Source organism: Triticum aestivum, chromosome 1D, assembly GCF_018294505.1.
Source record: "Triticum aestivum cultivar Chinese Spring chromosome 1D, IWGSC CS RefSeq v2.1, whole genome shotgun sequence".
In the NCBI taxonomy this organism is placed as follows: Eukaryota; Viridiplantae; Streptophyta; class Magnoliopsida; order Poales; family Poaceae; genus Triticum; species Triticum aestivum.
The window spans coordinates 343735410-343747920 of NC_057796.1; the positions used below are offsets into that span (position 1 = coordinate 343735410).

The following is a 12511-nucleotide window of genomic DNA, read 5'->3' on the forward strand; positions in this document are numbered from 1 at the left end:
CGAATATTTTATGTGCTTGTAAAAATTTATCATAAAACACCATTCCTGGAAGTCATGATAAAAAACAAAATCAATGCTCAAAAAATGCTATTTTTAAAAGCATTTTGGAGTGCTAATTTTATTATATTTTTGCCACACCTTCCATAAATGTTATTTCAGGCTGAAATCTTCCATGAACATTTGTGTAAGTTTGCACCTAAAAAATGTTCATTTTTTTAATGTTATCTCATTTTATTTTGGAATTTACTGTTCATCCCGAGCTCAAATGAGCTCGGGAGTAGAAGGGTACTTTCGGATATATACCTCTATTGCTCCATGTGAAGTTAAATAAGACGCCGAAACGAACAACCTGAGCAAAGGCTATATATGGGAATTTGATATGAAACAGCCCGAGTTCTGAACACTAGTCTTGAACATCAGCACGGTTGTTAACATGGAGAACACAGATTGATGTTACAGCATTACAGCGGTCGAACTTAACATCTCCAAACATACACGGACATAATCGGAACTGCGAACTGGAAATGACCCTAAGTAACTCAGTAACTACGGCGAGACCCGACAAATCCGGTCAAGGCCAACCAACTAAAATCTATCACAGACTAGGCCGGTCTGACTGAATCTAGGCAAACCACATGTCTCTCTATAACCATACACTTCCCTTAGCATGATCGCCATTGTTCAATCGAACAGGAGGATGTTACATTCTTGCTGGGTGTCGATTGAGGACCTAATAGATTGAATAGTTAACCTTACCACCGAGCGAGTACCCAATGCCCAGAACCAGAAACTTCGGCTGTACAAGATTTCCAGCAGCATCTGTCAGATGGCGGCGGTGTTATCAACGAATGTGGGCAGGGCTCATGGTTGCGCACTCCGGTGGCTTGGCCTTAGCGCCTTAGCGAAGAAGTTGCGGAGCTCAGGGATGACACGCTGGATTAGCTGAGAGAAACTGCATTTGCAAGATGGACAGTTAGATGGATTTGGATTTTTGTTGCTTGGAAGCACGTTACAATATACCAAATGTGGTGGCCCTAAGTTAAGATACCCACCCGGGTCTGGTGCAGATCTTATCAAACTGCTCCAAAATAAACAAGACGCATGTATGTCTCAGTGACATGGCATGAAAGGCTTCGGATAAGTCGTACATATCAGAGACGTTGTCTAAATTAACATCCTGCAAGATATTCCAAACAATCAATTAGACCCAGTCGGCAGCGGTTCAAACATAGAACTTGGGGGTTATGTTCCTGAAATCACCTGCGCAATTGTATATTCACATAGGCGTTTGAGGCCTTCTAACAGATACTGATCTGCAGCTCTAAGAAGATCTTGAGCAAGCTCGTTGGTTACTTCGACTGTCCCTGTATAGATAAATCTGCACAAAACAAAGAAGATGTTTCTAAACTTCAATTGCAGGCCTTGTCCCCTCAGAGTGAGGAACTAACATGCAGATTTACCCATGGACCATGGCCAAGGAACAAGAATGATCAATGATTTACTAACCTCATCATGAGTTCAAACACGTCCCACCTGATATTTGGAATTTCTATGTCTCTTGCATCCTTTTCCTGGTTGAGAAAATAGTGAGTTTCTTGTAAACAGAAATTGTTCAACTAGCAAACAAGATCCACATCTTCCAACCAGAAAAGGAATATCATGTTATGTCGAGACTAACCCTGTATCCACCATCAAACATTGCACGGAATGCATCTGAAGAAGCAAGCAAAGCAATTCTGTGTGCATAAAAGCGTTTTCCTGCGAATCACAGGGGAGGTGATTATTATGGTCCTAATGAAAAAACAGAAATTATCTAAAGCAGTTTCTGTGAAGGCAGGGTGCAGAAACGTCACGAACCTTCCACCAAGAAGGTGACATCTGAAAGTGTCGAACTGTTCACATATTGCTCTCCAAGATAAACCTGCAGCCAGAAGTACATTTAGTAATAGCAATAGCCAGAATGATGGATGGACCAATCCATCTGTATTAGGAGTTGATTTATGGGGAAACCTCATTAAGAATATCCAGGATAGGGCAAGGTAAAGCCTGCCAACTACTAAGAACAGACTGCCAAGCAGTATAAAGTTACATGACAGAACATCTGTGTCCAACAGGTTGCACATGTCAAGATTTGTAGGAAATAACATTTTAAGGAAGTTTGTGCACATAAGATCTTGATTTAATTCAGATTTTGCTAATAGCTCCAAAGTAGTACTAGCATATATCCCTAGAACTATATTTTTTTACTACAATTTTGTTAGAAAAATCTCTTTTCCAAGCACTGTGAAGCCCTTATTCACTTCAATAGCACAACTACATAGTAAAGACAAATCACCCTTTTTTTAGTTTCCACTAACCTGTGGCGTTGGAGATGGAGGTGCAGCATCCATCGGAGAGAGTGCTGCAGCTTTGTTGGCTAATTTGTATAGTGCTACCGAACCATCCTGTTGATGTTTCGAGCTGACCGAAACCAGAAGATCAAGAAGCAAGTCGAGACCTGAATTAAGCCAGAATTTAATCCATGGAGAACAAAACACAAAGGAGACAAGGAACACTTAAGATGTCAAATCATTCATACCATTATTATCAATAAAAATTGTTCGCTGATCTTCAGGGGCACAGAGGTGTGCAAGAGCCAGAGCAACACGCCTCTGCACAGACTTTTCTCCTACTCTCATGAGATAAACCAAGTGTTTCAATACCTGTTAAAGATCGCGCGTGGGTCAGCTGGAGTAGATGCCACAGCTTGGCAAATAAAAGAAAAAAGAAACAGTGAGCAAAACTTACTCGTCCATTTATCTTCTCCTCTAGCCTCTTCAATGTCTTAGCTACACAGTCCTTTGTAGCCTGAAAAAAAGTGCTTAACCAGACTCAGGTATAAATTTACTAAGAAAGTACCAATCTATGCTACTCCCTCCGTTCCAAAATAGATGACCCAACTTTGTACTAACTTTGTACAAAGTTGGGTCATCTATTTTGGAACGGAGGGGGTATGATGGTTGACATACCTGGACGATAAATTCGCCATCCTGCAACTTTTGGACACCTCCTACTTTAACGAAGTCAGAGACATAATCCTACAAGAAGAAAGTTATTATTGATACATGAAAGTAAGAAGCTTACATAAAACAGAAATGGAACATGACTACATGAGTTCGTTCCCTTTGAAGAACAAATATGAAATAATAAATAGAAACCAATATTTTGAACAATAAAAAATTACCTCATTGTCCGCAACTCCATAAAGAGCAAACGCAGCATTATGTTGCAGAGAACCATTTTTTGAGTCAAGAAGCTTTAGTAAAGGCAACAAGCCACCATTGTATGCAATACCTGCTTGGTTATGTGTGTCCTGTGAAACAAAAGATTTTCTTTCAAATTAGCCATACAGGTTAATCAAGATAAATAAGTAAATAAAATATGCCCACTCCAAACAAAGAGATAACACACTAAAACTAATAGAATACTGTTTCATTTTCCAATCCCATGATTGGAATGTTTACAGCTTAGAAAGACAATGAAAAGGGAATAACTTGGCATGTGCCTGACACTAAAATATCTAAACTCTTGCTTACTAATCCCTCCGTTCCTAAATATAGGTCTTTCTAGAGATTTCACTATGGACTACATACGGATGTATATAGACGTAGTTTAGAATGTAGATTCACTCATTTTGCTCCGTATGTAGTCCATATTGAAATCTCTAGAAAGGCTTATATTTAGGAACGGAGGGAGTACAAGTCTTTGTAGAGATTCCACTATGGACTACATACGGAGCAAAATGAGTGAATCTACTCTAAAATGCATCTACAAACATCCTCGTGTGGTCCATAGTGAAATCTCTACAAAGACTTATATTTAGAAACGGAGGGAGTAACAAATACAGTCCAGATGACACCTGGTAGGCAAAAAATAATATATCCAACATGATACGCCATATGACAATGACCATTGGGGCTTATGTTTCAGCCTTTGACCTATGTAGATCAAAGACGTTAGTTTAATTTGTAAAACTGTATTTCAATTTATGTACAAGAATCTGTAAAACTGTATATCAATCTGTATGTGTGCGATGCTGCAGTTTAAATTGATCTGATTGTATTTGAACAGGGTTTATCTCTCACGTAAAAGTAAAACTAATCAAATAATCTGGCGGAGAAGTTATCTCTTGTGCAATTTCGTCAATTCTAATAGTGATTGTATTTGAACAGGGTGACTTCATCATGCATGTCAAACAGGCATTTCACTCAGAAGAATCTGCCAGGGAGAAAATGGTGTCTTTTCCTTCAGGACTATTCAGAAATGCGCATGTTCAAGAGATATGCTGAACTATGCTGGGTTACGATTACTTGTCGCGGGACAATGGATACAGCGAAGAAGCATATATACAAATAAAAGGTACAAATCTGAACAGAAACCATTTGAGAGGCAGATGCTCAACAGTTAGTCTGGATATTTAACACACATAAAGAGAATGAGCTGCATGGCTTCAATTATTGATGGTACATTAAACATAACCTGTGGTCACTCTCATGTCAATCCTTCTAAGAGGGGACACTGCATCCCAATGTAAAATCAAAATAGAGAAAAAGGGAAGCAGCAAAGTTGAGAAAGTGCTCTGTCACTATGTCAGGTGATTTTATGAAGGGAAGTAAGGATTGTCATTGTTGTTTCTCTTTCACTGCTACAATGCGTCCCTAAAATACATGCAGTAAAACCCGCTGACAAACATAAGCAATCAGATTGATATTGTTGTGTGCAAGGGGAGTATAGAATGAGAAATATAACCTGTGCAAGCCTCCCAAGGGCAAAGGCTGACATCTCCCTGAGTTGGAAGTCAGCTGACTGTAGCATGTCAATTAGTGGTCGGACTGCCCCCCGTTGCACAATATGGACCTGCCAAACCCCATACATGCATATTTAGAGAGGATAGCTCAAAAAACAATTCTGTATTCTTTTGATTCACCATGGCTAACTCTTTATCGTACGAAACAACATATTTAGTAAGTAGGTAGACATAATCAATCAATGATATGTAGCACAAGAGTATTATATAGGAAAAAGTACTTCATTTTATTTTTTACTCTTCCACTTCATCACTCGTCATAAAAAAATATGGAGCTAACAACAAATGAAGCATCCTTAAGCACCTTGCACTCAGAGTCGGCCGAAGCAAACTGCCCTAGCAACAAAGCAGCTTCTCTTTGGCTTTCCGTACAGCAGGAACTGCAAAAGAAAAGATGAAGCACAGGTTCTTTAAGCTGGAGAGCAGACCCGGGGTAATACCATGCCTTCATATACTAAGATTGGGACTACAATAAAACAGCTTCTCGTGTTACAATATGGATATGATATGGAATCTGGGTTAGAAGATAATTTGCTACACGCAAGCTTACACTTGAAAATCTCATAAGATTATATCATTATAATCACATATTGTTTTGACCTTAAAGCAACAAAATTAATCCGCATTCAGGAACACATGCACAATGGTGTAATCAGTAATCGAGTGTGTATTGCTCATGTACAGCTAAAAGTAAAGTATATAGAATTTGAATTTCCAGCAGTACTCTAGCAGAACTCAATAAATAAATACAGTAAGTTATATGCATTTCATTATTAACAGATACAATTAAAACTATCATCATAAGCTGCATATGACGATCATCATACCTTAATAGCCCAATTACAGGTTGCAAGGCCCCCGCATTAAGAACCTCTTTCTTGATATTTGGGGATGAATGGACCAAATTTCCAATGACACCAACCTGCCACGCCAACAGAGTGTATTTAGTACTTACTGGCATGCACAGCAAAAACAATATCATACATATGGCTAGTTCCACGACTAGGGTGATTTTTATGCAAAATTGTCACAATATATGTTGTATACAGAGAACTTTATGAGGACAGCCTTTGCATTTGGCAAAAGTATAAATCTATCTCGAAATCTATATATAATTGATAGAAGCAAATAGTCAGATCATTTTCTTTGTATAAATTCCACAGGATCAGTAACTCTATTGCTAAGTTAAAGGTGTTAATGCTCCAAATTTCTAATTGGCTGATGTGGAATAGCTCTTCTTTTGTAACACTCCAAAAAGTAATTTGTGTACATCAAACATATAAAGCTGCAGGACAGGTGCTCAAACGTGCCTAGTTGGGTTGTGATATTAAGGTTCTTAACGTCAATTTTAGCCTGGCAGACTTCATCAAGGTCTCAGCTTGCTTAATTGTACTACTTAGGCCCATCTTCAATAATGTGACAGAAAAATGAGTTCCTCAAACAAGCCCATTTGTGACATTAAGGGCCTTAACTTCAATTTCAGAATTGCAGGCTCCCTCAAGGCCTCAGCTTGGTCAATTGCACTAACTAGGCCTATCTTTAGTAATGCGACAGAAAATGGTGTGGCAGAGCACAGTACGGATTATAAGGATGTTTTGCCTCTACTAATTATGAACCTCAAGCTGTCATACCAATTAAGCATCTTCCATGTCAAATTAATTTTCCATCATTTAGCCAATGGATGGACCTAACTAGCTCAATTAAGCAAGTCCCCGATAGGCTAATGTTTAGTTCAAAGCCCAAACACCTAGATACACAGCCAGGAAGCCTGACAACCTCTAATGCAATTTATTTCTCTGATAATCAGCATGGTTAGGCAAATATATTTTGTGTATCTTTATTTCTTATTCTGCACTTGCTGCAATACGAGTCGCTATCACTTAGAACGAGTTCATCAGACGATTTTCTAGCAATTCCACTGTGGCATACTTATATACTTGCTGCCATCATGCACTAGGTTCATTTGTGCAATCAAGTATAGCTCTCACCAAGTTCTATTATCCTTTTTTTGCTTTATTTTTATATGATTTTCTTAACAGCGCTAAACTCATTTTTCTACCAACTGAGCTATCCTGCACATTTTTGTGAGTGAAATGACGCCCAGTCTTCTAGCAATGATGTGATGATCCCACTCTCATTCTTTGAGTAGACTGGTTACCAGATACTACGACCCCTAAAGGCACACTGCCTCGAGGTACACTCTTGGTAGATCACATTGGTCCAGCTACCTTAGCGATTGAAACCGAATCATCATGAATAGACAATGTTTTTAGATCCTGTTTCTCATTGTTTTGGGGGGTAAGATTTCTCATATCTGTGTTCCTCTCAGTTTCTCCTGAAGTAATGTATGTTGATGAGACTTGATCTAATTAGCTCACTTGTAATAACTCTATTCTCCCTGGGTCAGACTATTCCAAAGAAAGCTTTCCTCTACCGCCATGGGATCTCGCATCAAACAGAAGTAAGAACTAGTTCGTTCACTTCCTCAGGCAGCATCTTTTCTTCCGATAGCTGCAGTTCCGGACATCAGAAATGATGTATCAAAGCACTAACTCTTTTGCTGCCTATCGTCCAAGGTTTTTTTTAAGCGCTAGGCACTGAGCCAGAGTTGTGCCTCCGCTTAGTGCAATGGCAGCTTCAGCGGCGGCTTAAGCGGAGCCTAGGCGCTGAAGCTTTCTGTACGGACGTCATATGGACAGGAACAAGGGCACCCAAAAAACAATTTTCAAAACATGTAAATCATGTATTAAGCCTAAAATCGCAAGCATGTTGGGGAAGAAGAGACGAGGAGGAGCTCGAGCTCAGGGAAGGGGAAGCAAGCTGGCAGCGGTGAGGTTGGAGAGAAATCACCAGGCTCCAGCCTAGACAAGGAGGAGCTCGAGATTGGGGAAGAGGGGGGAGGACTGGCGGCGAGGTCGGGGACAGGGAGCTCGAGGTCCAGCGGCGCTAGGTCGGGGAAGAAGATGGGTGGTGAGGCCGGGGAAGAAAGCCCCACATCTGGCGGCGCAAGGTCGCCTTGCTCTCCTCTGTTTCTCTCACCCCGCTCTCCTTTGTCTAACCCTAGGCGTCCGAGCGCTTTGTTTCAACACTTACCACAAAAACAAAGCGGTAGGCCTACGCTCATCACTTAAGCGCGCCTAGGCGTACACTCAATTTTTCACTGCCATCTCTCTTTCAAGGAGGCGGCGGGGATTCAACTTCCCTGGGGGTAGGGAGTATTATGAAAGGAGGTTAATCATGACGGTCAAGACCATAGATATTGATAGATAGAACTTCCATTTGTTTGTTGAAGTCAAGCAATTCTACTTGCTCACAATCACAAGAAATTTCTCCCCCGCCATATTTCTTCCCCGCTGTTTGTCCACTACCTCGGCTGAACCTAATAAGAAGTCCAAGAGACAGAAAGTCTAGTTTTCCTAATCGACAGATTCGTTAACATGCCACTGAACCACTTTTTATTAACATAATGACAATATGAGGCCTTATTGCAGCTCTAGAATCTCTAGACAAAGGAATTACTCTATCCTTTATTTAATATTTAATAATAATAAGAGACAACAATTCAATACACTTAAGGAATTGGGTTCTAATATCGATGTAGTGCACCATAACTGCATTGCTCATAATGTAAATGGAGTATAATGATAAGTAAGTTAAGGTAAGTGCCGCTGTGCCGACTAACCTAAGTTACATTCCAACTTGAACAGAAATTTTGACCTGGAAGTTTCCCAAGCAATATATAGTACTACGGTTCACCATTAAGCCAATCAAGACAATACATTTTGAAGTTTACATTCCATGAGGCCTTAGGATAACTGTTATTCAAGATTGTAGAAAACAAGAGAAATAGCAAGGTTCAAAATCAGAACAATGTTTTCCTGTAATAGATACATGACAAGTGCTGCACTAAAAATGAAGAGGGGTTCAACCAAAGAAGTGTATTTGATGAAAATATATGAATATTCAGTATCTTACTGCTTCATAGTGAATTGCAGCATCCTCTGACCGCAGCATTAAGATTAACGTTGGCAATGCATTGCAATCAACGATCTGCATTAAGGAGTTAAAGGGAAGATTTACCATCTAGAAGTAAGGAAATAATATATATGGGTGAATGATGAAAGTCTGATGTTAAAATCTAACATTAATGTTGGTTTCATTAACTTAAACTTTCTTATATTCTTACCAGGGTTTTGTTTTCATCATTTTTAAACGCCAAAGTCCTCAAGGCCCCTGCAGCTGCCCTCTGCACCTTAATATCCTGTGATTCTAGCAATTCAACGAGAGGTGGGATTCCGCCTTCAATTCTGCAGTACAACAAAACCATCAGCAAGCACAGAAAACTTTTATGGAAACGCAGCATTGACTAGTGAGCAGTAGATAGAACAAAACCTGATACAAGTTTTGATGTTGCTATTCTCGTGAGCAAGGTTGGTAATTGCATCAGCTGCTCTTCTGATAAGGCTGTTAACTGCCCTCGAATTTGTAGCATTTTTATGCCTTCTTAGGAGAGTCACCAGCAGGGGTAGGGCACCAGCATCAACTATAAGTTGTTGATGTTCAGGCTGGTAAACCAACACAAAAAGTAATAAATGACTAAATTCTGAGAGTAACATAGCTAAAATCATAACAATGAAGTAGTCGTGTTGAAGAAAAGTTAACAATAATATTTATGGATTGCCTAAAGAGAACTAGGCAAGGTTGAAACCTATTCTGCTTGAACCCAAGTATACCTAGATTCTTATGAAGGCGTATGAAGTTACATTCACAGACATACGAGAGATTAGGAGAAGGGAAGAGAGTGGTATTTGTTTTTCTCTTGCATTTTACTACGAAATGGGAGGTTGTATGAGCCTTGAGCAGGCCAAGGCCCAGAAAATTTGGATTATAAGAACAATTCAAGCAATTGCAATGGAATGTAAGCAAAATCAGCTAAAGTGCAAAGAGGAAAACTAATCGAATTAACCTTTACGGCTAGGAGCCCGAGAGCGAAGGCAGCCCCCTTCTCGACCTCGTGCTCGAACGGCCGCGGCTGCTGCTCCTCCTCCACCGCCGCCGCCATAGGGGGCACCTTCAGGTGGCACACCAACGCCGGCACGGCGCCGCCCTCTACGATTACGTTCACCATCTCCTCTGCGGCAAAAGCAGCAAGCAGATCCGCCTCAGTAACGGCGCCTGAACGGGTGGGGAAGAGTACGGATCGGCACGGTCGGCGTAGGGTTGGGGGATTACCGTTTTTCGCGAGCTCGGCGAGGACGCTGGTGGCGCGCTTGGCGGTGGCGCGGTCGGCGTGGCGCCACGAGAAGCAGTGGTGGAGGGCGTCGACCTGCGTGCGGACCTCGCGGGCGACCGCCGCCTGGGACTGGCGGCAGCAGATCTCGGGGCCGACGGAGACCTCGTCGTCCTCGTTGTCGTCGTCGGCATCGGCGCTGCCGAGCGGCGACGAGACGGCGGCAGCCGCTGCGGCGGCGGCGGCGGCGGCGGCTGCGGCTGCGGCGGCCGAGGCGGCGGCCTCGTCGTCAATCCTGCGCTTCTGCGCCTTGCGCCGCGGGCGCTGCGGCTTCTGCTGCTCCGCCTCCATTAGAGCGGGTCGACGGCGATGAAGGTGGGGAACTTGTCGGAGGCGGAGGAGGAGGGAAGGGCAGAAGCAAAGAGTATGCGCGCCCCAGCGCGATAGGGATTTATTCCGCGTTCGGTTAAAATTGAGCAGTTTTTATTTTATATACTGTGAGAAATGAGAATGATACACTTTCTTTCCTCACTGTTGTGTATATTTTGATTTATTTATTTTTTGCATGGGTATATATTTTGATTGGTGATGACGAGATCAGAACTATTCTTGCGCACGTACGGATACGGTGAGAAAATGATGAGAAAGGTGTAATATACTCCCTGATGTATAGTATTTTCTTTATTTTTTTCCAAAATATCTAATTCGTAACTTTTTTCTCTTTCCTTTTTAGAAAAAAAAAATCAATATATTCATAATTTGTCATGCCAGAACAAAAACAACAGAATTAATAAAAAAAAGGTCAATGGACCACCTAGCTATGGCTACTCATGGCTCCATTTTTTTACGCATTTTTATAGCTCATTTGTTGCATATTATCCTCATATATCAATGTCCCATCGAGCCAATTACATGTCTATTATGTATGATTTCCAGTTTCACTTTTTGCATCGTGAGCATTGCATAGTTATGGGTTTTATTTAGTTTTTACTAGTCTTCTTTATTTGTTTTGTAGCAACTAAGGACCAAACACGATGAAAAATGCATGGTTGGGATCAACAAGGAGGCCTTACACACACCGAGACTTAGGCATCTGGAAGTGTCAAAGATGACATTATTGCAAAGTGCTCAAAATCCTCAGCGTCGCTCATACGAATCCAACGAGTCTAAGAACGTCGAAATCCGAGTTCGTGTGAAGAAATGGCGACCACTTTACCAAAGGGTCCAGAGCGATCGATGGCGCACGGTACGACTGTGCCCGGTCGTATCGTCGGTCGTACTGTACCCCTACATCTTCGTATTTTGGCCATAAATTTCCCAATTTTGCTCTGGTTTCATCCTGGTTGTCGAACAGGGGATGTTTTGGGAGAGCATTTGGCTCCCCTCGAGCCCTAGGAGGAAGGAGGAGGAAGTCACATATATAGAGGAGAATTGAAGAAGGCCCTATATATACACCTCCAGCCTTAGCCGTTGGGAATCATCCTCATCGAGCCGTCATTCGTTCAAGATCAGATCACAACACCTCCATTACTGCTCCAAGACCTCCTCCATAGAAATAAGAGGGCCAAGACAAGAAGGAAGGAGGGGAGGCTCCGCCATCGCGTGAACCAGCCTTCGAGGTGGTGCCTAACGGTGTCATACACTGGGGGTGGCTTACCAAGGAGAACCAGGCAAAAGGTTGGGTTGGGGGACCGCAAGGCCTAGCGACAGGAGGAAGCCCGGAGAAGGAGGCAACCGTTGTTGGGAAACGTAGTAGAAAACAAAAAATCGCACCTACGCACCCAAGATTAATATGAAGATGCATAACGGGCTGGGATCACGATCATTACCATCACCGAGTTGCAGCAGAAGAAGAACGTGTCGGCCTAGATCATACCTGGAGTCCCTCGAACCGTTGATGAACGATCCCGCGAACCACCCATGAACAGTCCCTCGAACGGAAGACCGGAAGCACGACCACTATACTTGGTTGCAAGCGTGCAGCCTTCACGATCCGGCAGCGCTTCGCCGTCCAAAGCTAATCGTCGCCGGAAAATTAGAGGGAGGAGATTAGAACCACATAGGGTTTCTAATTATGAGGATTAGAGGATTAGTCTAGCTCTAATTGGTCAACTGGGATCAACTAGAACTAAAACTAGAAGAACTAGAGGAGATTCCAAAACTTGTGTCTCAAAAGGGTGGAAATCATTTAGTATATATAGGTTGGAGGGAAGAGGAGGGGCACCACAAGGGGAGGGAAAGTCCCTCCCCTTTGGTTGGCCAAGGGAGGAGGAACTAGACTCCTCCCCCACTCCAATTCGGCCTCCTTCCTTAGGGAAGGAAGGCGCCTCCCCACTTGGGCCTTTGTGGCCCAAGTTGCCTTCCACCTCTTGGTCTTTTAAGACCCGTTGATATTTAATTATATATAAAATAGTTCTAAATACTTTTAGACCATT

The 12511-nt window shown here is 42.1% G+C and overlaps 1 protein-coding gene across 1 annotated transcript; it reads right to left on the reverse strand.

The window, feature by feature from the left end:
* Positions 1–409: 409 nt before the first annotated feature.
* LOC123181933 (ARM REPEAT PROTEIN INTERACTING WITH ABF2) lies at positions 410–10524 on the reverse strand. Its single transcript, XM_044594345.1, has 19 exons — positions 10079–10524; positions 9813–9979; positions 9239–9411; positions 9033–9153; positions 8822–8896; positions 5674–5768; positions 5151–5226; positions 4789–4896; positions 3224–3352; positions 3009–3077; positions 2788–2847; positions 2579–2702; positions 2358–2497; positions 1858–1921; positions 1679–1758; positions 1507–1571; positions 1261–1378; positions 1053–1177; positions 410–952 (listed from the first exon to the last, which is right to left on the reverse strand). Exons 1-19 carry the CDS (start codon positions 10425–10427, stop codon positions 862–864), a joined length of 2229 nt encoding a protein of 742 aa, XP_044450280.1. The 5' UTR covers positions 10428–10524; the 3' UTR covers positions 410–861.
* Between the last annotated feature and the right edge of the window lie 1987 nt (positions 10525–12511).

Bases quoted from the DNA above. Each gene is read 5' to 3' on its own strand.
- LOC123181933 (XM_044594345.1), bottom strand. From the start codon at position 10,427: ATGGAGGCGGAGCAGCAGAAGCCGCAGCGCCCGCGGCGCAAGGCGCAG. The intron at 1,379-1,506 runs GTTAGTAAATCA...TGTTTTGTGCAG, and splicing joins GTGTTTGAACTCATGATGAG to ATTTATCTATACAGGGACAG. The intron at 953-1,052 runs GTGGGTATCTTA...TTGCAAATGCAG, and splicing joins AAGATCTGCACCAGACCCGG to TTTCTCTCAGCTAATCCAGC.